This window comes from Salvelinus namaycush, chromosome 37, assembly GCF_016432855.1.
Source record: "Salvelinus namaycush isolate Seneca chromosome 37, SaNama_1.0, whole genome shotgun sequence".
NCBI classification, from domain to species: Eukaryota; Metazoa; Chordata; class Actinopteri; order Salmoniformes; family Salmonidae; genus Salvelinus; species Salvelinus namaycush.
This window is the reverse complement of record NC_052343.1, coordinates 22707069-22730456: the sequence shown is the minus strand read 5'-3', so window position 1 is coordinate 22730456 and position 23388 is coordinate 22707069. Positions and strand designations below refer to the sequence as shown.

Sequence of the window (23388 nt, the reverse complement as noted above, 5' to 3'; positions counted from 1 at the left end):
AAATGTGTGGAGTGTTTGAAAACTAGTTTAAATGACTCCAACCTCAGTGTATGTAAACTTCCGACTTCAACTGTACTTGGCATGCTGTAATCTGAAGGACAGGCTTCCAGCAGTTCTGAGAGGGCTACAGGATATCACACTTGAAAATAGTGGTGATATATCAGTGGAGGCAAGGGGCCTTCTTTCTCAGATAGATTTACATTTCCTAGGGCTTTTGGTTACCTTTTGTAAAGTGCTTGGTGATGCCAAATGTCTTTCTGACATGCTCCAATCAAGCTTTCTTGACCTAGCAAGGGCTGTGGACCTAGTAGGTGCCCTTTCAGACACATTACAGGACTACAGAAGAGAGGGTTACTTTGGAGAACTATGGAAAGAGATTGCAGAGCACTGCAAAATAAGTGTACAAACAGTGTGTAAAATAGCCTAAAACAAGCTTAAGATTTCACGACTCATTGATGATGAGCAACGTAGGACAGAAAAATAGTGACCAAAGTGGTAGTGAGAGCTTCCAAAGAGCTATCTTTTATCAGGTGCTTCATGCTTGACAGTCTCACAGCTGAGCTGCAGAGGCGTTTTTCAAAGAAGAATTGCGAGATAATGCAAGGGGTCCAGTCTCTCAACCCAAAGAGTACAACATTCTTGAATGAGGAGCCTCTGTTTGCCTTTGCTCAGACCTTTGAGTTAGATTTAGAGGACCTCAAACATGAGGTTCATCAAACCACGCGGCTTCTTAAAACTTCTTAGGGCTGCAATCCCGGTAACGGGATCGATATGACAACAGCCAGTGAAAGTGCAGGGCGCCAAATTCAAAAAACAGAAATCTCATAATTAAAATTCCTCAGACATACATGTGTCTTATACCATTTTAAAGGTAATCTTGTTGTTAATCCCACCAAAGTGTCCGATTTCAAATATGCTTTTCAGCGAAAGCACCACAAACGATTATGTTAGGTCACACCAAACCACAATAAGCACAGCCATTTTTCCAGCCAAAGATAGGAGTCACAAAAAGCACGAATAGAGATAAAATTAATCACTAACCTTTGATGATCTTCATCAGATGACACTCATAGGACTTCATGTTACACAATACATGTATGTTTTGTTTGATCAAGTTCATATTTATAGAAAGAAATCTGAGTTTACATTGGCGCGTTACATTCACTGGTTCCAAAAACATCCAGGGATTTTGCATAGCCACATCGTTTCAACAGAAATACTCATCATAAATGTAGATGATAATACACATGATAATACACATAAATGTAGATGATATACACATGGAATTATAGATATACAGTACCTCTCCTTAATGCAACCGCTGTGTCAGATTTCAAAAAAACTTTACGGAAAAAGCAAACCATGCAATAAGTTCTACAGACTGTTGACATCTAGTGGAAGCCGTAGGAAGTGAAAACTCATTCATATCTCGCTGTAATTTCAATGGGATCTTGGTTGAAAATCGACCAGCCTAATAATTTCCACTTCCTGTTTGGATTTTTTCTCAGGTTTTTGCCTGCCATATGAGTTCTGTTATACTCAAAGACATAATTCAAACAGTTTTAGAAACTTCAGAGTGTTTTCTAACCAATACTAATCATAATATGCATATATTAGCAACTATGACTGAGGAGCAGGCCGTTTACTCTGGGCACCTCTGTGCACCTTTCATCCAAGCTACTCAATACTACCCCTGCAGCCACAATAAGTTAATAGGATAGAGAAAAGTGGAAGGGACAGACCGTCTACTCTTCTTGACTTTGTTGTGTTTCTAGAACCTTATAAAGAGGTCTTCCATGAACTATTTCGACTTTGTAAGATTTCTGTAGTTACACCAGTCAGCAGTGCTTCTTGCAAGAGAAGATTCTCAGCTTTAAAACGGATTAAAACCAATTTTTAAACCAATTCCAAAACGTTTCTTTGCTATTAGTTAACATAATAATAAGTCAATTTCTGCTTGATACCTGGTATGTCAAATTGCAGTGTGTTTTTTTTGTAAATGTACTTTTTGGTAAATAAACTATGCAATTTATGTAACACACAAATGCTATCTCATTTCCTTGGTGCTTTAGCTTTATTTTCTGAAAATATTTTGATGTTCAACACTTATAGACCCAGATTATATATTCATGAAAACAAAGTGACCAAAGTCTCTCCAGTGTGTGTGTGTGTGTGTGAGAAAGAAATTGAGCTGCAGTTTCGAGGTAGAGACACTGACTATTCAAAGTATGTTAAAGAATTCTAGTGAAGTAACCCTTTAGGACCAGACTATCTGCCACATTGAAGAACTCCGGGTTAAGTGAATTATCACTTCTGCCTCTAATCAGCAATCATAGGATTCATTCATGCTACTTAGATGCCAGGTTAGGGTTACACACACATTTTCTGTCATGGTCTATGGACCCCCTGAAGTAGCCTTGGCCACCCCCTGGCCACCCCATGTATAAAACTCTAGTTCCTCCACTGTCTGGGACACTCAAGGACATTCAGAAACTTGTCCCGAAGCCACTCCTGCGTTGTCTTGGCTGTGTGCTTAGGGTTATTGTCCTGTTGGAAGGTGAACCTTCGACCCAGTCTGAGGTCCTGAGCGCTCTGGAGCAGATTTTCATCATAAATCTCTGTGTACTTTGCTCCGTTCATCAAATCAAATCAAATTTATTTATATAGCCCTTCTTACATCAGCTGATATCTCAAAGTGCTGTACAGAAACCCAGCCTAAAACCCCAAACAGCAAGCAATGCAGGTGTAAAGGCACGTGTTTCCCTCAATCCTGATTAGTCTCCCAGTCCCTGCTGTTGAAAATCATCCCCACATCATGATGCTGCCACCACCATGCTTCATCGTACGGATGGTGCCAGGTGTCCTCCAGACGTGACGCTTGCCATTCAGGCCAAAGAGTTCAATCTTGGTTTAATCATGTAAATGAGGTATTTCTGTTTTTATTTGTAATGAATTAGCTAAAATGTATAAACCTGATTTTCGCTTTGTCATTATAGGGTATTGTGTGTAGATTGAGGGAAAATGAAAATGTAATCTATTTTAGAATAAGGCTGTAAGGTAATAGCGTGTGAAAAAAAGGGAAGGAGTCTCAATACATCCAAATTCTCTAAGTTAAATCTGTCTGACTGTAACGACTTTCCTCCTCCTCTTCATCCGAAGAGGAGGAGCAGGGATTGAACCAAAATGCAGCGTTTCGATTTGACATAATATTTATTTACAAAACGGAAAAACACGACAACACTTTAAACAACCTACAAAACAATAAACGACGTAGACAGACCTGGACGACGAACTTACATGAAACACGAAGAACGCAATAACAGGAAAACTGACTACATAAAACGAACGAACAAACAAAACCGAAAACAGTCCCGTGTGGCGTAACATACAGACACTGACACAGGAGACAACCACCCACCACAAACAGTGTGAAAACACCTACCTTAATATGACTCTCAATCAGAGGAAATGAAAACCACCTGCCTCTAATTGAGAGCCATATCAGGTCACCCTTTAAACCAACATAGAAACAGAAAACATAGACTGCCCACCCAAACTCACGTCCTGACCAACTAACACATACAAAAACTAACAGAAAACAGGTCAGGAACGTGACACTGACTGGTAGAGTAGTGGTTATGTTGGTTGATCTCCAAAGGAGGGTTTGAGAGTTTAAATCCCAGAGGAGCAATTTATGGGGCAACATTTTTCTTGTTGTCTTTGTGGGCCTGAAAGAGCAAACTTGAGGTGTATAGGGGGACAGGGGCTAGTTCCCATCAAATAGCACAAATGACGTGACACCTTGTACAGCGTATAACCAGCCAGCTGTATGTTGATAGTGTCGTCGTTCAGCCATGAATCCGTGAAGCTTAATATATTTGTTTTAATATTCTGCGTAAATTAGTTTAATCTTCTGCGTAAAAAAATAAATAATAATTCTCCAAAGATTACAGGTTTGCTAGCAGAATGGAAGGAAGTGGGGGTTTATTCGATCGCCAATGAATTCTCAGAAGGCAGCCCGCCCTTCGGCCCCTTTTTCTCAGGCGCCTCTTCACGCAAATCAAGGGGATCTGGGCCTGTTCCCGAGAAAGCAGTATATCCTTGGCGTCTTGCTCGTCGGACTCGTGAAAGGAAAAAAAGGATTCTACTAGTCTGTGGTGAGTAATCGCAGTCCTGATGTCCAGAAATTATTTTCAGTTATAAGAGACGGTAGCGGCAACATTATGTACAAAATAAGTAAAAACATAAGTTGCAAACAACGCAAATAAATGAACAAAAAACACAATTGGTTTTGCGGGTACTATTTAATGAAGCTGCCAGTTGAGGACTTGTGAGGTATCTGTTTCTCAAACTAGACACTCTAATGTACTTGTCCTCTTGCTCAGTTGTGCACCAGGGCCTCCCACTCCTCTTTCTATTCTGGTTAGAGCCAGTTTCTGCTGTTCTGTGAAGGGAGTAGTACACAGCACTGTTCGAGATCTTCAGTTTCTTGGCAATTTCTCGCATGAAATAGCCTTCATTTCTCAGAACAAGAATAGACTGACAAGTTTCAGAAGAAAGTTATTTAATCTGTAATTGAACCCACAAATGCTGATTCTCCAGATACTCAACTAGTCTAAAGAAGGCCAGTTGTATTGCTTCTTTAATCAGGACAACAGTTTTCAGCTGTGCTAACATAATTGCAAAAGGGTTTTCTAATGATCAATTAGCCTTTTAAAATTATAAACTTGGATTAGCTAACACAACGTGCCATTGAAACACGAGTGATGGTTGCTGATAATGGGCCTCTGTACGTCTATGTAGATATTCCTTTAAAAATCAGCCGTTTCAAGCTACAATAGTCATTTACAACATTAACAATGTCTACACTGTATTTCTGATCAATTTTATGTTATTTTAATGGACAAAAAATGTGCTCTTCTTTCAAAAACAAGGACATTTCTAAGTGACCCCAAACTTTTGAACGGTAGTGTATGTGAAAAATTGGATCAGGTGGTTGGTGCACACCGATTGACCCGCATGGTGGAAGGAGAGAGGAATCCCACTCCATCCATTCTTCCTTCTCACGTGTATTTGGGTTTTATGAGATACCCTGTGAAAGCTTTTGTATCCAAACCCATGCAGTGTGATAAATGCAAAATATTTGTCCATGTGTCAAGTGTATGTAGACAGGAGGACAATCGTATGCCAGCTGAGCCTAAATGCTGCAATTGTGGTGATGATCATGCGCCCAAATTCCTGAAGTACCTTGTTAGTGTGAAGGAGACGGAGGTGGCAAGAATAAGGGCTGTCCAGCATGTCTCCTATCCATAGGCGGTGAGAAAAGTAGAAGAAAGGAGTGCCGTTGAAGAAATAATGGTAGTAGGAGTACTGACACCAGAGAATATTCCTTGTCAATAGAGGGACCCTGACATGTTGCATGTTAAGAAGATGGACGTAGTAACGTTGATTGCATTGGTTATCATCAACTGCACAACTACACAAAGAGAGAGGAAATCTGAGGAAATAGGCATTGTTGTGAGTGTGGCTGAACGTTTTGTGGGACTCAGGGATTTTACAGAAGGAATCGTGGCGATGAATGCTCCATCCTCACAGGCCCCGGAGCCTGTATAGGAATGTATTTAACTTCTGGCTTCCCAAGGACTGTTTTTGTGCAACCCAATACAATAGGGAGCAACCCTAGTGTATGTATACACCCGCAACATTTATTTCAGTTTTATGTTTCATTGATTGCCATGTGGATATCAATACATCTTGAACTTGACAGCTTTCTGTGTGATTATCAGACCCCCTGGAAAAAGTTTTGTCTAGACGTGGACAGCTTGAGGTGGAGTTGGAGCAAGCTAGCTAGTGGACATGCGGCAAGATGGAGGATGGCGAGATGACACGAGGCAGAAAAAATTGCGAGATGACGTGAGGCAGAAAGAAGGGGGCGAGGTTCAAACCCAAGACGACATCTGCTAAATACAAGCCGAGTACTTTCTCCTTTGACTCAAGTACAGGAGAGATAATTACGTTACACTCCTGAAACCGTGAGCAGTCGAATTGAAGAGGAAGAACCTGTACCGTTAGGAGAAGGCTTTTGAGACTCACCCCAATGATCAGGAAAATGCCTAAGATGCTCTGGCCCAGTGGGAGTATGATTCATTTAGAAAGTGGATCTATGCCTTTTGGCCGATCAGTTTGTGGTATCTGGCTCGGTGAAGAAGTCAAAATATCCAGAAGTGGACTTGTGTTGATTTTTTTGTGTGTCTGCTGCCCAGAGGGAGAGGGCGCTGCTCGCTTCGCGACTCGGGATGAGAGCTTTGTCCTGCTTTGCTCTCCGGAACAAAGCACCACTGAAAGGAGCGCTAATAGTGTTTCAATTGGTGACGTCACTCTCTCTGAGACCTTGAAGTAGCAAGGAGGAACAACCCATCGCTTTTGTGGAGCGATGGGTAACGATGCTTCGAGGGTGGCTGTTGTCTATGTGTGCAGAGGATCCCTGGTTTGAGCTCAGGTAGGGGCGAGGAGAGGGATGGAAGCTATACTGTTACATTGGTGCCGGAACCCGGATCACTGGTTGCTGCGGAAAAGGGGGGTGAGTGTAACCGATGTGAAATGGTTAGCGGGGTGCGCGCTAATAGCGTTTCAGTCGGTGATGTCACTCGCTCTGAGACCTTGAAGTAGTTGTTCCCCTTGCTCTGCAAGGGCCGTGGCTTTTGTGGTGCGATGGGTAACAATGCTTTGAGGGTGGCAGTTGTCTATGTGTGCAGAGGGTCCCTGGTTCGAGCCCAGGTAGGGGCGAGGAGAGGGACGGAAGCTATACTGTTACAAGCGCAGTGCAGAAAGCGTCATGCTGAGGCAGTGAGTAAAGTAGAGGATAGTGGACAAAGCGTGAGGGAGAGGATCCCTGTGAGTAGTAGGCCTGTACAGAGTGACTTGAACAGTTCTCTGCACAAGCAGAGAAGTTTTTGGGTGTCAGAGATTTTACTGCAGAAGAACTACAGGGGGTTTTGAGAGAAGGGGACACAGGCTCCCTGGCCAACGGCATGGTGTAGGATCTGTGAGGGCCAAAGTAGTGGGGAGGGGTGGTGGGGTGCGTTGAGGATAGTGGTATATATTTACGCAATAAGGCACGAGGGGCTGTGGTATTTGCTATTATTGCTATTTTAAACTGGTTACTAACATAATTAGAGCAGTAAAAATAAATGTCATACCCGTGGTATACGGTCTGATATACCACGGCTGTCAGTCAATCAGCATTCAGGGCTCGAACCACCCACTTTATAAATAGGGTTAGATGGTGGTGCAATTTCCCTTTTTTTTGTGAACAAATGTGCAATGCACTTTCCGAACTGTGAAAGGCAACAATATTCAACAGTGTCTTGTCTGCCGGAAAACCACACGAAGAAGATCAGACCCCCTGGAACAGACCCAACCACACCGTCGGAATGGAACGCAACCAAGACTCCACGTCATAATAATGCGACTAGCTGTTTTGGACAACGTTGGCCTCGGTTTCCAGGGACGGACAAATACAACAATTCATGCTTTATTTAAATAGCTAGTTAAGATTCAAGAGTTTTGGAACGTCACGATTTAGGGTAATAACGTTTTGTACGTATACGTTCTGTACTAACTTGCTGAATGTTTTATTTTGACATCCTGGTTAACGTTAGCCAGACAACTAGCGATAACTATTAGCAAACAGTTCACGTTACTAGCCAATACAGTAGTTCTAACGTAAACAAGCCAACTATCAATGCATTTGGTGTTAGCCAGACGTTGACTGTACACATTTTCAGTAGCTCTCTAGATGTGTTTAACACCAAAGAATGGACTACCAACAAAACGTTTGTCTTTGCAGTAAGTATGGCGATGAAATCCGGAGAGGAGCGGTTGAAGGAGATGGAGGCTGAAATGGCTCTGTGAGTACAAGAGTTGAGGCGTGACACTTCGGTTACCTTCAATAAGATTGCAATGATGTGTGTGGTGACTATGCCAAAACAACCCCTACGAAATGGTCTTTCTTCTCTATCAGGACAGGCAAACAATAGCTCATGACAATCGTCATCTATTGGTAACTCTTGTGTTGGTTTTGATCCAGGTTTGAGCAGGAGGTCCTGGGGGGTCAAGTGGCAATGACTGCAGGAGACCCTGTAGTGATGGAGGTGCTCCCTATGGGTATTCCTATGGCTGTTCCTATGATCCGGCCCATCATCGGCACCAACACCTACCGACAGGTACTGAGATCTTGAGGAAAGATAGATTGAACATTATATAGGAAAGATCAATCGTAGAATGAACGAACTCAAACCTATCTTCTGCCAAAAGCAAACAGAATGTGGTGTTAGCCGGATGCATCCAACTCCTTCAAATCCCCTTTCTCTCTCAGGTCCAGCAAACCTTGGATGCAAGGGCTGCCACTTTCGTGGGACCTCCACCCCCTGCATTTGTAGGCCCAGGTGACATGGTTTGATTCAGGTTTATTAACATAATACTTTGCATTCAGAATGTATTCAGACCCCTTCCCTTTTTCCAAATTTTGTTACAGCCTTATTCTAAAATTGATTTAATACTTTTTGCCCCTCATCAATATACACACAATACCCCATAATGACAAAATGAAAACCGGTTTGTATGTTTTGCAAATTTAAGTAGAAAAAAAAACTGGTACCTTATTTACATAAGCATTCAGACCCTTTGCTATGAGACACGAAATTTAGCTCAGGTGCATCCTGTTTCCATTGATCGTCCTTGATGTTTCTACAACTTTATTGGAGTTCACCTGTGGTAAGTTCAATTGATTGGACATGATTTGGAAAGGCACACACTTGTCTATATAAGGTCCCACAGTTGACAGTGCATGTCATAGCAAAAACCAAGCCGTGAGGTTGACGGAAATGTCCGTAGAGCTCCGAGACAGGATTGTGTCAGGGAACATGTTTGGGGAAGGGTACGAAAACATTTCTGCAGCATTGAAGGTCCAAGAACACAGTGGCCTCCATCATTCTTAAATCAGGGGAGAAGGGCCTTGGTCAGGGAGGTGACAAAGAACCCGATGGTCACTCTGACAGAGCTCCAGTTCCTCTATGGAGATGGGATAACCATCTTTGCAGCACTCCACCCATCAGGCTTTTATGGTAAAGTGGCCAGATGGAAGCCACTCCTCAGTAAAAGGCACATGACAGCCGACTTGGAGTTTGCCAAAAGGCACCCAAAGACTCTCAGACCATGAGAAACAAGATTATCTGGTCTGATAAAACCAAGACTGAACTCTTTGGCCTGAATGCCAAGCATCACTTCTGGAGGAAACCTGGCAACATCTCTACGGAGAAGCATGGTGGTGGCAGCATCATGCTGTGGGTATGCTTTTCAGCGGCAGGGACTGGGAGACTAGTCACACTTGAGGAAAGATGAATGGCGCAAAGTAGAGATCCTTGATGAAAACCTGCTCCAGAGAGCTCAGGACTTCAGACTGGGGTGAAGGTTCACCTTCCAACAGGACAACGATCCTAAGAACACAGCCAAGACAACGCAGGAGTAGCTTCGGGACAAGTCTCTGAATGTCCTTGAGTGGCCCAGCCAGAGCCCGAACTTGAACCCGATCGAACATCTCTGGAGAGACCTGAAAATAGCTGTGCAGCAATGCTCCCCATCCAACCTGACAGAGCTTGAGAGGATCTGCAGAGAAGAACAGGAGAAACTCCCCAAATACAGGTTTGTCAGGCTTGTAGTGTCATACCCAAGAAGACTCAAGGCTGTAATCACTGCCAAAGGTGCTTCAACAAAGCACTGAGTGAACGGTCTGAATACTTATGTAAATGTGATATTTCAGTTTTTATATTTTTTATATACATTTGCAAAAAATGTGTAACCTGTTTTTCCTTTGTCATTATGGGGTATTGTGTGTAGATTGAGTATTTATTTTTAATCCATTTTAGAATAAGGCTGTAACGTAACAAAATGTGGGAAAAGTCAAGGGGTCTGAATACTTAGCGAATGCTCTGTATATGCCATTTAGCAGACGCATTTATCCAAAGCGACTTAGTCATGCGTGAATACATTTTTCATTATGGGTGGTCCCAGGAATCAAACCCACTATCCTGGCAATGCCAGCACCATGCTCTACCAACTGAGCTACAGAGGACCACATAGTACATTACTAGACATACTTAAAATACCAATTTTACCCAAAAACAATGTTGATCATTTACACCACCACGTCTACAGGTCTCTTCAGTTTATGCTGGTCTTTTTTTTCTGCTCTTCAGCTGTAACCCCAGGTGTCAGACCACCGCCAATGATGAGACCAGCGTTTATGCCGCACATCCTGCAGAGACCAGGTCATCTATCTCTTCTGTTGTTGACTTCACCTCAGCGCTAGCTAAATGAAATAAGAAATAGGATCAAATCTCTACAGCGATTTAGTCTTCAAATTAAAGACAATGTATTGGGAAGCTAATTTTGAAATCTCTCTGTCAGGGGGTCCGAGGATGCCTATGATGCGTGGTCCCCCTCCACAGGGTATGATGGCTCCCCCACTGCCACGCCCTCCTCCTCCCCCGCCCATGATGATGGCACCCCCCATGCAAGGACCCCCTCAGCATCCCATGGACCCAATGGGGCATATGAGCTCAGGAGGACCCCCGGTTAGTTGCTACAGTGCCTTTTTCTCTCTCCGAGGCTCCTAGGACAACGGATATCAATGTTCTCCATAAAGGCCCACACAGACTGTACGCTTTTAGCCATCTTATGCCACGATTTGGCCCTCCCAGACAACATTTCCACGTTGTGGGAAAATTCTTAGGTCATAAACGATTTTCTTTGCTCGTTCAGTGTGACATGGTCTAGGTCTGCCGATTTTGAGTACCACTACACGCAGTCATAGGCTCAGACAAAGTTCTGGCAGTGTCAGAAATGTTGAGCCTTTATCGTGTAGTGTGGCTGGTGTCACGAGCCGATCCCGGTGACTTACCAATAGGAACACGGCCGGCACTGAGTACGCACACAACAGTACGATTATTGTGAATAGTCAGATTAATATACAGTGAGTGCCCATAAATGTGGATGCTACCATGATTACAGATAGTCCTGAAATGCTAACCTCCCGTTATTGTAAAGGTGAGAGGTTAGTCTTGGAAGTATGGTATTTGTGCGTCTAACTTTCTCACTCATCATTATTCACGATTCATTCAGGATGATTCGTAATCATGGTAGCATCCACATTAAAGTATGTAGAAACATTCTATTCTTAATTATAATAAACGTGACTCTAAAATGACACAATACATATTTACCATAAATGTTATTGGGCACAACCTAATCTGAAACAACCAAAACAAAGACCAAATGCATCCAACAAATTTTTGTCAGAAGCTTGATGTAGTCATTGCGTGATATGAATATGGGAACAAATACGTAACTTTTGCTACTTTAACACGCAAGCGAATTTGTCCCAATACTTTTGCTCCCCTAAAATGGGGGGACTATGTACAAAAAGTGGTAATTTCTAAATGGTTCACCCAATAACCTCAAATTAAAGCTGTCAGTCTGCACTTTAACCTCCATAGTCATTGTTCGATTTTTTAGAACCAAAAGAAAACATGCTTCACTGTCCATGTAATAGCTTGATTTAAACATTTAAATGCTTTGCAAGAAGAACAATTTCCCTAATCTTGTTTAGGCTACATCTGAAAATGTTGACATCTGAAATCAGGCTACCTGATGGGATTTTGATAAATGCACAATCGGTAATCAAAATAAACGTTCTACCGCTTTTTGGGAAGCGTGTTTGATTCTGAGTTCAGACATATCAAGTTGGTATGTAAAACTATTTCTAAGATGCATACCTTCAGTTTTTTCCGAACTCACACATAAGCAGAGGGAGGCTTGTGCTGGCTCAGGTGCAGATCAAATACACTGCTGCAGTTGACGTAGCATACATCGGCTGACGTAGCCTCGCAAGCCAATCACAGAATGTGTCGACCGTACTGAAGCAAATCATACAATCTGGCCAGGTTGATAAAGATTTCAATTCGGTAAAATCGCAGTGTGACATGTAATAATCGGAGAAGACTGAATCCGACGTACAGTGTGGGAAGGCCTTTAAGGAAATTCAGCGTTAACTGTCTTCAATTAGGAGTGTGAACAAGCTTGGTCAATCTTACCCCGTTCTGTTGTGCTTCATTATCTCCATTTCTCTATATGCTGTTACCATATCTTACCATCTACAGGTGGGATCGACCCATGGTACACCCATGGGACACTCAATGGTGTCTGCACCCTCCAGGTCTGTGACCCAGGCCCCTCCCAAGCTCACCCCCTCGATCATCTCTGCGGCCCCCACTGTCTACACGGCTCCCTCCTCCGGACCCAAGATACCAGACATCCATGCCCAGAGAAAGGCTCGCATGGTAAGCACACTCACTTCTACTCTTTTTAGTTGAATGCCTTTTGCATTAAAAAAAAATTCAGCGACTACTTAAAATTTGCATTCTACGTACTTTCCAAGTCTGCTGCTGTTTGCTGCAAATTCACACTGAATCTCATCTATCATCAAATCTCTGATTTAGTTTTTTTCTCTCTCTGTTCTCCCTCTGACTTCATCAGGAGGAGCTGGCAGCGTCTGTAGCAGAGCAGCAGGCAGCGGTGATGGCCGCCGGACTGCTGGAGGCTAAGAAGGAGGCCAGCCTGGCCGCCTCAGATGACAACGTTATTGGACCCAGCATGCCAGAGCCCGAGCCCGTCCACACTGAGGTACAGAACACTCTGCCTAGTTTATCAGCCCTGGCCCTAGTTAAAGGGTTTAAACTTTTCTGCATTCAAAATGCTTGTACAATTCAGTTGGTATAGACTTGACCCAAACCCTACAAAGGGCCAGTATTGCAGCAATCTCTAGAATATGTCTGACTCTAGAATCTTGGGTTTCTCTGCAGCCAGTGGATAGCACAGCAGAGGAGAAGAAGAAGGGTAAGCAAGAGAAGGCGAAGAAGTGTATCCGTACAGCCGCAGGCACCAGCTGGGAGGACCAGAGTCTACTGGAGTGGGACTCAGGTAAGATGGCTAATGACTTCAGATTACACTGAGACGATTAATTCCTAGTTAAAAAATAAATTTGCAACTCTAGTATTTACACACTAGCGTTGCTGGGAATTAGCGTGCAAAAAAAATGAATAGCCCGCCGGATTCCAGAAGTTCAATCAACTTCAATTTCAACTTACTCTGCCAATTGTCCATAGGGTTGGTCCTTATGCAAGGGGGAAATTGAGAAAAAACATCTAATAGAACAAATTAAAGACTTTCCAAACGTTGGTCTGTTGTAGACCCGCTTACTTCACGTCAAAATAAAAGTCCCGCACGTGCCCCATACCTGCAACCAAAAAAAGCAAGATCTTGTGGGGGACTTATTTTGACATGAGGTAAGCAGAGGAACTGACCTCTTATTTAATTTTTTATTTTGCCTTTATTTAATCAGGTAGGCTAGTTGAGAACAAGTTCTCATTTACAACGGCGACCTGGCCAAGATAAAGCAAAGCAGTTCGACACATACAACAACACAGAGTTACACATGGAATAAACAAACATACAGTCAATAATACAGTAGAAAAAGTATATATACAGTGTGTGCAAATGAGGTAGGATAAGGGAGGTAAGGCAATAAATAGGCCATGGTAGCGAAGTAATTACAATATAGCAATTAAACACTGGAATGGTAGATGTGCAGAAGATGAATGTGCAAGTAGAGATACTGGGGTGCAAAGGAGCAAGATAAATAAATAAATACAGTATGGGGATGAGGTAGTTGGATGGGCTATTTACAGATGGGCTATGTACAGGTGTAGTGATCTGTGAGCTGCTCTGACAGCTGGTGCTTAAAGCTAGTGAGGGAGATATGTCTCCAGCTTCAGTGATTTTTGCAGTTCGTTCCAGTCATTGGCAGCAGAGAACTGGAAGGAAAGGCGGCAAAGGAAGAATTGGCTTTTGGGGGTGACCAGTGAGATATATCTGCTGGAGTGCGTGCTACGGGTGGGTGCTGCTATGGTGACCAGTGAGCTGAGATAAGGCGGGGCTTTACCTAGCAGAGACTTGTAGATGACGTGGAGCCAATGGGTTTGGCGGCGAGTATGAAGCGAGGGCCAGCCAACGAGATCATACAGGTCACAGTGGTGAGTAGTATATGTTTTTTTGGTGAAAAAACGGATGGCACTGTGATAGACTGCATCCAATTTGTTGAGTAGAGTGTTGGAAGCTATTTTGCAAATGACATCGCCAAAGTCGAGGATCGGTAGGATGGTCACTTTTACGAGGGTATGTTTGGCAACACGAGGGAAGGATGCTTTGTTGCGAAATAGGAAGCCGATTCTAGATTTAATTTTTGATTGGAGATGCTTAATGTGAGTCTGGAAGGAGAGTTTACAGTCTAACCAGACACCTAGGTATTTGTAGTTGTCCACATATTGGACAAGTACTGGACAACTACTGATGCTGGACAGGTGGGCAGGTGCGGGCAGCGATCGGTTGAATAGCATGCATTTAGTTCTACTTGCATTTAAGAGCAGTTGGAGGCCACGGAAGGAGAGTTGTATGGCATTGAAGCTCGTCTGGAGGTTAGTTAACACAGTGTCCAAAGAAGGGCCAGAGGTATACAGAATGGTGTCATCTGCGTAGAGGTGGATCAGAGAATCACCAGCAGCAAGAGCGACATCATTGATGTATACAGAGAAGAGGGTCGGCCCGAGAATTGAACCCTGTGGCACCCCCATAGACTGCCAGAGGTCCGGACAACAGGCCCTCCGATTTGACACAGTGAACTCTATCAGAGAAGTAGTTGGTGAACCAGGCGAGGAGAATTATTTGAGAAACCAAGGCTGTTGAGTCTGCCGATAAGAATGTGGTGATTGACAGAGTCGAAAGCCTTGGCCAGGTCGATGAATCCGGCTGCACAGTAATGTCTCTTATCGATGGCGGTTATATCGTTTAGGACCTTGAGCGTGGCTGAGGTGCACCCATGACCAGCTCTGAAACCAGATTGCATAGCGGAGAAGGTACGGTTAGGATTCGAAATGGTCGGTGATCTGTTTGTTAACTTGGCTTTCGAAGACCTTAGAAAGGCAGGGTAGGATATACGTCTATAGCAGTTTGGGTCTAGAGTGTCCCCCCCTTTGAAGAGGGGGATGACCGCGGCAGCTTTCCAATCTTTGGGGATCTCAGACGATACGAAAGAGAGGTTAAACAGGCTAGTAATAGGGGTTGCAACAATTTCGGCAGATCATTTTAGAAAGAGAGGGTCCCGATTGTCTAGCCCGGCTGATTTGTAGGGGTCCAGATTTTGCAGTTCTTTCAGATCATCAGCTATCTGGATTTGGGTGAAGGAGAAATGGGGGAGGCTTGGGCGAGTTGCTGTGGGGCGTGCAGGGCTGTTGATCGGGGTAGGGGTAGCCAGGTGGAAAGCATGGCCAGCTGTAGAAAAATGCTTATTGGAATTCTCAATTATAGTGTATTTATCGGGGGTGACAGTGTTTCCTAGCCTCAGTGCAGTGGGCAGCTGGGAGGAGGTGCTCTTATACTCCATGGACTTTACAGTGTCCCAGAACTTTTTTGAGTTTGTGCTACGGGATGAAAATTTCTGCTTAGGAAAGCTAAGGATAGCTTTTTCAACTGCCTGCGTATATTGGTTCCTAACTTACCTGAAAAGTTGCATGTCACGGGGGCTATTCGATGCTAATGCAGAGCGCCACAGGATGTTTTTGTGCTGGTCAAGGGCAGTTAGGTCTGGAGAGAACCACGGGCTATATCTGTTCCTGGTTCTACATTTTCTGAATGGGGCATGCTTATTTAAGATGGTGAGGAAGGCACTTTTAAAGAATTAACAGGCATCCTCTACTGACGGGATGAGGTCAATATCCTTCTAGGATACCCGGGCCAGGTCGATTAGAAAGGCCTGCTCGCTGAAGTGTTTTAGGGAGCGTTTGACAGTTATGAGGGGTGGTCGTTTGACCACAGACCCATTACGGATGCAGGCAATGAGGCCTCTGAGGAACTGCAGGGTCTACAACAGACCCACGTTTGGAAATCCTGTTTAATTATATCTTCCATTAACATCTAAAGGAATGTATAGTTCGACAGAATTTCAAAAGGTGGATCAGTTAACCTTTCTAGGACACACGTTCCGCTAGCGGAACCCCTGACAACATTCCGCTGAAAAGGCAGCGCGGGAAATTCAAAAATATTTTTTTGAAATATGTAACTTTCACACATTAACAAGTCCAATACAGCAAATTAAAGATAAACATCTTGTTAATCTACCCATCGTGTCTGATTAAAAAAAATAAAAAAAATGTTTTACAGCCAAAACACAACATATGATTGTTAGATCACCGCCAAGTCCAAAAAACACACAGCCATTTTCCCAGCCAAAGATAGGAGTCACAAAAAGCAGAAAGAGATAAAAATTAATCACTAACCTTTGATGATCTTCATCAGATGACACTCATAGGACATCATGTTACACAATACATGTATGTTTTGTTCGATAATGTGCATATTTATATCAAAAAATCTGTTTACATTGGCGCCATGTTCAGAAATGCCTCCAAAATATCCGGAGAAATTGCAGAGAGCCACATCAAATAACAGAAATACTCATCATAAACTTTGATGAAAGATACATGTTTTACATAGAATTAAAGATACACTTGTTCTTAATGCAACCGCTGTGTCAGATTTCAAAAAAACTTTACGGAAAAAGCACACCATGCAATAATCTGAGACGCCGCTCAGATAGAAATAACATTTCTCCGCCATGTTGGAGTCAACAGAAATACGAAATTACATCAATATTCCCTTACCTTTGATGATCTTCATCAGAATGCACTCCCAGGAATCGTAGTTCCACAATAAATTGTTGTTTTGTTCGATAATGTCCATTATATGTCCAAGTATCTACTTTCGTTAGCACGTTTAGTACACATATCCAAACGCTCGCGCAGATCCAGGTGAACGTCGGACGAAAACTTCAAAAAGTTATATTACAGGTCGAATAAACTTGTCAAACTAAGTAGAGAATCAATCTTTAGGATGTTGTTATCATAAATATTCAATAACGTTCCAACCGGAGAATTCCTTTGTGTCTATAGAAGTATTGGAACGCAAGTCGATATCATGTGGAATGCGCGTGACCAGGACCTGGCACTCTGCCAGACCACTGACTCAAACAGCCCCATCCGGCTCAACATCACAGTAGAAGCTTCATTCAACGTTCTACAGACTGTTGACATCTAGTGGAAGGCGTAGGAAGTGCAAACAAATCCATATCCCACTGGGATTTCAATAGGCGATGAGTTGAAAATCGACCAGCCTCAGAATTCTCACTTCCTGTTTGGATTTTTTTCTCAGGTTTTTGCCTGCCATATGAGTTCTGTTATACTCACAGACATCATTCAAACAGTTTTAGAAACTTCAGAGTGTTTTATATCCAATAGTAATAATAATATGCATATATTAGCATCTGGGACAGAGTAGGGGGCAGTTCACTCTGGGCACACTATTCATCCAAAGTGAAAATGCTGCCCCCTATCCCTAAAAAGTGAAATAAGTCCCACACAATTTCTTGCTTTTCTTCAAATTCCCCCCTGCATAAGGACCATAAGGACAATTAACAGAGTACGTTGAATTGTATTTATTTCGCAAGCTAATTCCCAGCAACACTAGTGTGTAAAATACTAGCATTGCTAAAGCAGCTACCTACTTACCTGTATTGAGAATAGTATAATTTTTGTTTTCACTACAAACAGGCGACTGTCCCATTCCCTTTTTGTTCCTCCCTCTTTGCTCAATATCACACCTCATCTGACTTTCCCTCCTCCATCCAGATGATTTCAGAATCTTCTGTGGAGACCTTGGCAATGAGGTGAACGACGACATCCTGGCAAGGGCATTCAGCCGCTACCCCTCCTATCTGAAAGCCAAGGTGGTGCGGGACAAACGCACAGGCAAGACCAAGGGATACGGCTTTGTCAGCTTCAAGGACCCCAATGACTACGTCCGCGCCATGAGGGAGATGAACGGTGAGCAATAGTATGTGTGAAATGGCCCAACAAGTTTTGTATCCATCCCCAAGATGTCATTTTAAAATGGGGAGTAACTCCTGATCTGGATCTTTTAATTCTGAGGCTCCGTAGTAAGTAATATTTCGTGGGAACATGGACTTTTCTTTTTTCATGCAAACACAGGATTAGCTGCATAATTTAGCAAGAAAGCATAGGTAGAAAGCTAAGGAAGGTGACAAATGCACGGCCAAGGGCTGCAGCTTTGTCAGCTTCAAGGACCCTAACGATTACATCCGCACCATGAGAGAGATGAATGGTGAGCAGTTATGTGTGTGTTGAGAATGACTTCTCCTTTCCTAACACCTACCTGTGTGGTGGCGCCAGTCCAATTCTCAACTGATCTTAAACTTTTTTTCTCCACAGGGAAGTATGTGGGCAGCAGACCCATCAAACTGAGAAAGAGCATGTGGAAGGACAGGAACATGGAAGTTGTACGCAAGAAACAGAAGGAGAAAAAGAAACTGGGACTGAGATAGACAATGTTTCCCTTTTGTATGTATGTGCAAGTGTTCTTTTGACTGGGAGTGTGTGAGAATCACACTGATGGCATAATACAGTTGCCATTGCCCAGTTGGAAGGCCACTCATCCAGCTATCTGACATGTTTTCAATTACCACAGAGTAGGGATGTCATTTTACTCATAGAGCATGGTTAAACTAGGCTACAAAACACTGTACATTGCACTGGCCCTGGTTGCAATGGTTAGACATGAACCTTTCCCTTATGAACCATGCCCTTATGAAGTTTAGAATGTACTGATCTCCAGTTTTTTTATTTTAACATTTTAGTTTGTAAAAAGAATTCTGAACATTACTCAGATTTTCTTAGTTGGTATGGCTCCCATGCATCTCAGATGTCTGAAGTGTGAGATTGGTGATCTATTGTGCTATTGTGGAAACTACTTCCAATGGCAATTATGTATTTCCGGATAGCCTGTTATTCATACAGCAAACCATTTTTATTTTTTTTATGGAAAATCTAAATGTTTGTACATTAAAGTGGTTTATTTTGAAGCAGTGGATTCAAACCAATGCAAAGTTTTTAAAATAAACCAAATGGCTTGACATATTTGCCTGGCACTCACCTTTCCTGTCTCCTCCAGCCCAGGCAATGAAAGCGTTTACTGAGGTGAGGGGGGATAGTTCATAAATTGGTCACAAGATGGGGCTCCAATACCATCTTGATTCTTTAATAAACCGACCGTTGAAAGGTAGGGTTGATATACATACCTTGCTTTAAATTGTAACATACAAAATGGATGAGAAGGTCAGGTTTTAAGATAACTGATATTGAATATTTTGTCCAACTACCATTTGGAGTATTCAACGTTACTATAGCCTGAGGGATAAGGCATTCTCAATTGTGCCATACATTGGGGAGAATATTGGATAATACTGTTGGATTCGATTTGAGATTAGAAGTATTGTGGAACTAAAACCTTTTGCCCTCAGTGCACAATTTCTAGGAAATGGCAATGTGTTAAAGCAGATTAGGATGTCTGTCTTGGGAAGTAATTGGATGATAAAGAATGATTGTATTGAGTCTCACCAATCTAAATATAATGCGAGGAAAAAGACAGCTAGCTGAATAGATTTAACTTGAAAGCATAAATAAAGGATAGCCAGTCTGCTTCTTACGCCTTTGTCCGATCAGGGGCATCAACTGGACCTCAGCATTTAAACACAATAGGGGAGCTCTACCTAAACGAGTATTTTTGGCTGATCAATGAAGATACAAAAATTGTTTATCATTGTTGGCGTTAAAATAATGTTATCTTATTTACGATTAACTAGAGCTTTACACTCAATCTTTACGTTTCCATAAAATACACATATCCCTTTGAGTTTTGGTATCGGCGGATAGACACTGCTTATCCACATTTCAACCACACGTGTGTAGAAACATATCATTGCCTGAACTGAGGCAATGAATGCAGCCTACTAACAATGTAGAAAGGACGATTTTGCATGAACCGAGAACTTCTTCAGATTTCTAACGAGCACATTATGTCGTCTATAATATGGAGACAGTTGTCTACATTTTCATCAGGATCTCGCTGAAAATTTGTTTTTTGTCAAGGCAACAAACTAGATTTCGCCACCCCCTCGTGGTTCCAGTCACTCCTCACAGTCCTGTCTTGGAGGGCTGGTTAGGAGGTCCTTTTTCGTGTTAGATTCACAACTAGCAATGATGCTTCGACATTTTCTAAATGTGAGGTAAACTGTTGCTAACGTTACATATCAATGTAAGAAGCGGAGGGCCACTTTAACGAATGCATCAATCAAACATTAATTTAAGCCAGTGAGATTGGAATTTGAAGACGGAGCCCATCCGACCCTTTCCCCTGAACCTGGATATCGGAATGGTGGTAAGTCATCATTTTTGTTTTAGTTCAGGCTGCATATGTCAGTAGACATGAGGCAAGTGAAAAAAAAACGTTTTTTTTTTTAGTTTTGCAACGAAACATGTGCTTGCTAGTTTGTCGTACCATGTCTGTCACATATGGCTAGTCTGTGGCAAACTGAAACGGAAGATGCTGTCCAGTCCGTTGTTGCCATTAGTTACAGGGACATTGCTGAACCCTGGCCTATCACTGCTTCGCTCAAGTCATTTGATATGGTTATTCTCTTTATCTGACCAACTAACTAAATCTTATAGCTAATGCTATAAAGCCAGATCCCGTGTGGCTATGCCGTTTATTAGCTCAATTTAGCTAACTAACGTGAGTTACGTTATTTATTTCATCTAGTTTGCTAGCTAGCTCCAGTTAGCCACATCGCGCGCCCCTCCCTTGAAATGCAAGCATGAATGGCGTTGTTGTCTGTCAGCCAGACAGGGTGATTCGGTTTTACTGGGCATTCATCACTTGCCTTAATTCGAATATTTACGTGCTGTCTACAACGTGTAATCGTGTAACACAATCTAGCAAGGCTAGCTAATATTATTATGATTTCCTTGTTAGTTGCTAGATTGCCAGCTCAAAACAGTTTTGAAAACTGACCATCTTTTGTCTACTCCGGCCGGGGCTTCCATTTCATCAATTGCGCGCAAGTCACAGTGATGAACAGCGTTCAGCTCTTTTCCAACTAACGTTATTCTCATAACAAAGGCACGGGATACTAATGTAGCTAATATGATTTTAAATGAGTTAGTACTAAAGAAACGAATGTTATATGCGCAACATAATACAACTCATCTGTTTCCCATTGTCGGGCTGCAACGTTTTCAGATATAATATTGTTAATGTCCCTCTCAGCGTGTAGATACAATTAGTCCAATGGGAAAACAATCGGTTCCAGGTAACTGTGCGTCAGCGTGATGAAGTAACACTTCAAACCGTTCCAACGCTATGCTGTCGTCTCGCGCTATAACATCACTTCACTGAATTCATGTTTTCCTAAGGTAAACGCGCTTTAGACTTTATGGTTAGTCCCAACTGTGCTGTGCAACTTGAAATTGTATTTTATTGAATGGAGTGATTGGCCTGCCAACTCCATTTTGATATATTGTCTACTCCCCTGGAGTTATGCCGCGTTCAAGTGCTAGTCAGATCTAGGAAACTCGGAAATGTCTGACTTCCTATATCCGACTAGCACGTGAACGTGTCATTATTCTTACATACAGCTGTGTTTGCAGTAGACATGGGTTTTGCATACCAGTGGAACAGGTCGTTCTACCAGAGAATGTGGTGGTTTATGATCAGATACAAATCCTCCTCCATCCATGAGTCTCCTACTCTCAAGACTGACAATTAGTAATCTGGGTTAGGTCCCAAGACTGTCTCTTTGCCACAGCACAGGGTATTTCTGTCATTAATGATCAATCCATCATTACTCTACCCAACCGCAGTGGACCCAGTATGTTACAGTGGAAACAGGCTGAACTGGTGCTTAGCTTCAGATTATGTCACCTATGTTTATTCTCAGACTGTACATTACATTTCCCTTGGAAAACTAGGAAAAGCCAGGCCTATTTTATGCTTCTGTATTCTCTAATGCCTGGCCAAACAAGGCATGTGTGTCATTACTGCTTTTTCCTTTATGGAACTAAATCTTATGGTCTTCATTGTGGCTCTGTTGGATTGACTCACTGGCTTCAGATAGATAGTTGGTTCCATGTTCTAGAGAAGCATTACTGTGTTGTCAGTCCTGAGTCTAAAACTTCGCTCAAGGCTATAGTTTAGCCTCCATCTCACAATCTCAAGACCCATTGGTTACATTGACCTCCCTAGTCTGAACCCTTTCCAGTATCCTTGAATGTTGTCATTCTGATTCCATGTCCAGCTGGTGTAGCTTATCTTGGCCTGCTCTCCCCAATAGTCAGTTTGAGGATTAGCTCTGCCTCCAGTGTGAGCAGCAGTGGGCGATCAAGGTGTTTAATTACAAACCCAGCATCTTCATAACACTGTCTGGCAGGAGCTGTGTGTTTCAGAGATTGAATGAGACTAAGACTGAGGGCCTGAGACCGAGTGTGTGTGTGTCTGTGTGTATACCATACAGAGACTGAGCGACTGAGACCGAGACAGAAAAATACTGTGTGTGTCTTTGTTTCGGACAGACTGTTTATTTACAGCTGTTGGATGGACTCACTGGCTACGTACCTAATTGATTTCCGTTTAATCGTCTCATGGTCACTTGCAATGTTCGGTAAGAGGAAAATCAATGCAGACTGATGGTAATGTTGTGTTAAGAGCCTTTTACGTTTGGACATTACATTTGCTGAACAAGAGTTATTCTGCTTCCTTTGCGTTGTTGGCGCAGTGTGCAGCCGGCTGCAGTTCAATGTGTGTGTGTAGTTTTTCTGTACGCATTTGGATTTGTAGTAAGACTATTATAAAGATTAGGCTTCCGTTGCAGCACAAATTAGCCTATCCCAGCCCCAACTGAACTCAAATGCTAGTTGTTTTCAACACACTTGATTTAATGTAAATGCTCCCCTAGGATGCTCACTTGCCAACAGGAGAATGAAATGCTTGGCCTGTGGCTGCCAACAGCTGAATGATAGGGGGCTCTTACTGTACAGAAAGGAACTCACTAATAATACATCCTTTTTATTTATGCATCCGGTCCCATGTTAGTTGTGTTGCTCTGATGTGCTCTGGCTAATTTAATCCTATTGAAGATTGTTCCCAGCTGTTGTCCCTTCTTGCTACCATTGATGACCTGAGGAGTTGGAGTGGTCAGGGAAGTGCCTCAGTACACAGACACACTCCCTCCCTGTCCTCGGTGCACCAGTGTTATTATCGCAAGAAAACATGAGAGGAATGGTTGATTTTGATGTTTGTCAGAATCAGCAC

General features: G+C 42.7%; 1 protein-coding gene across 2 annotated transcripts; it reads left to right on the top strand.

Annotated features, from left to right (window-relative positions):
• The first annotated feature begins 7474 nt into the window (after positions 1 to 7474).
• Positions 7475 to 19160, top strand: LOC120031039 (RNA-binding protein 42-like). 2 transcript variants are annotated; one of them, XM_038976578.1, is made up of 11 exons: positions 7475 to 7586; positions 7850 to 7910; positions 8090 to 8225; positions 8378 to 8447; positions 10257 to 10328; positions 10468 to 10634; positions 12219 to 12398; positions 12595 to 12741; positions 12921 to 13038; positions 17856 to 18050; positions 18456 to 19160. In XM_038976578.1, the coding sequence occupies exons 2-11, from the start codon at positions 7855 to 7857 to the stop codon at positions 18566 to 18568; spliced, it is 1254 nt and encodes a 417-aa protein (XP_038832506.1). In that variant the 5' UTR covers positions 7475 to 7586; positions 7850 to 7854; the 3' UTR covers positions 18569 to 19160. The 2 variants fall into 2 exon arrangements, with proteins under 2 accessions (XP_038832506.1, XP_038832507.1); XM_038976579.1 differs by having other exon boundaries at positions 7481 to 7599.
• Positions 19161 to 23388: the final 4228 nt, after the last annotated feature.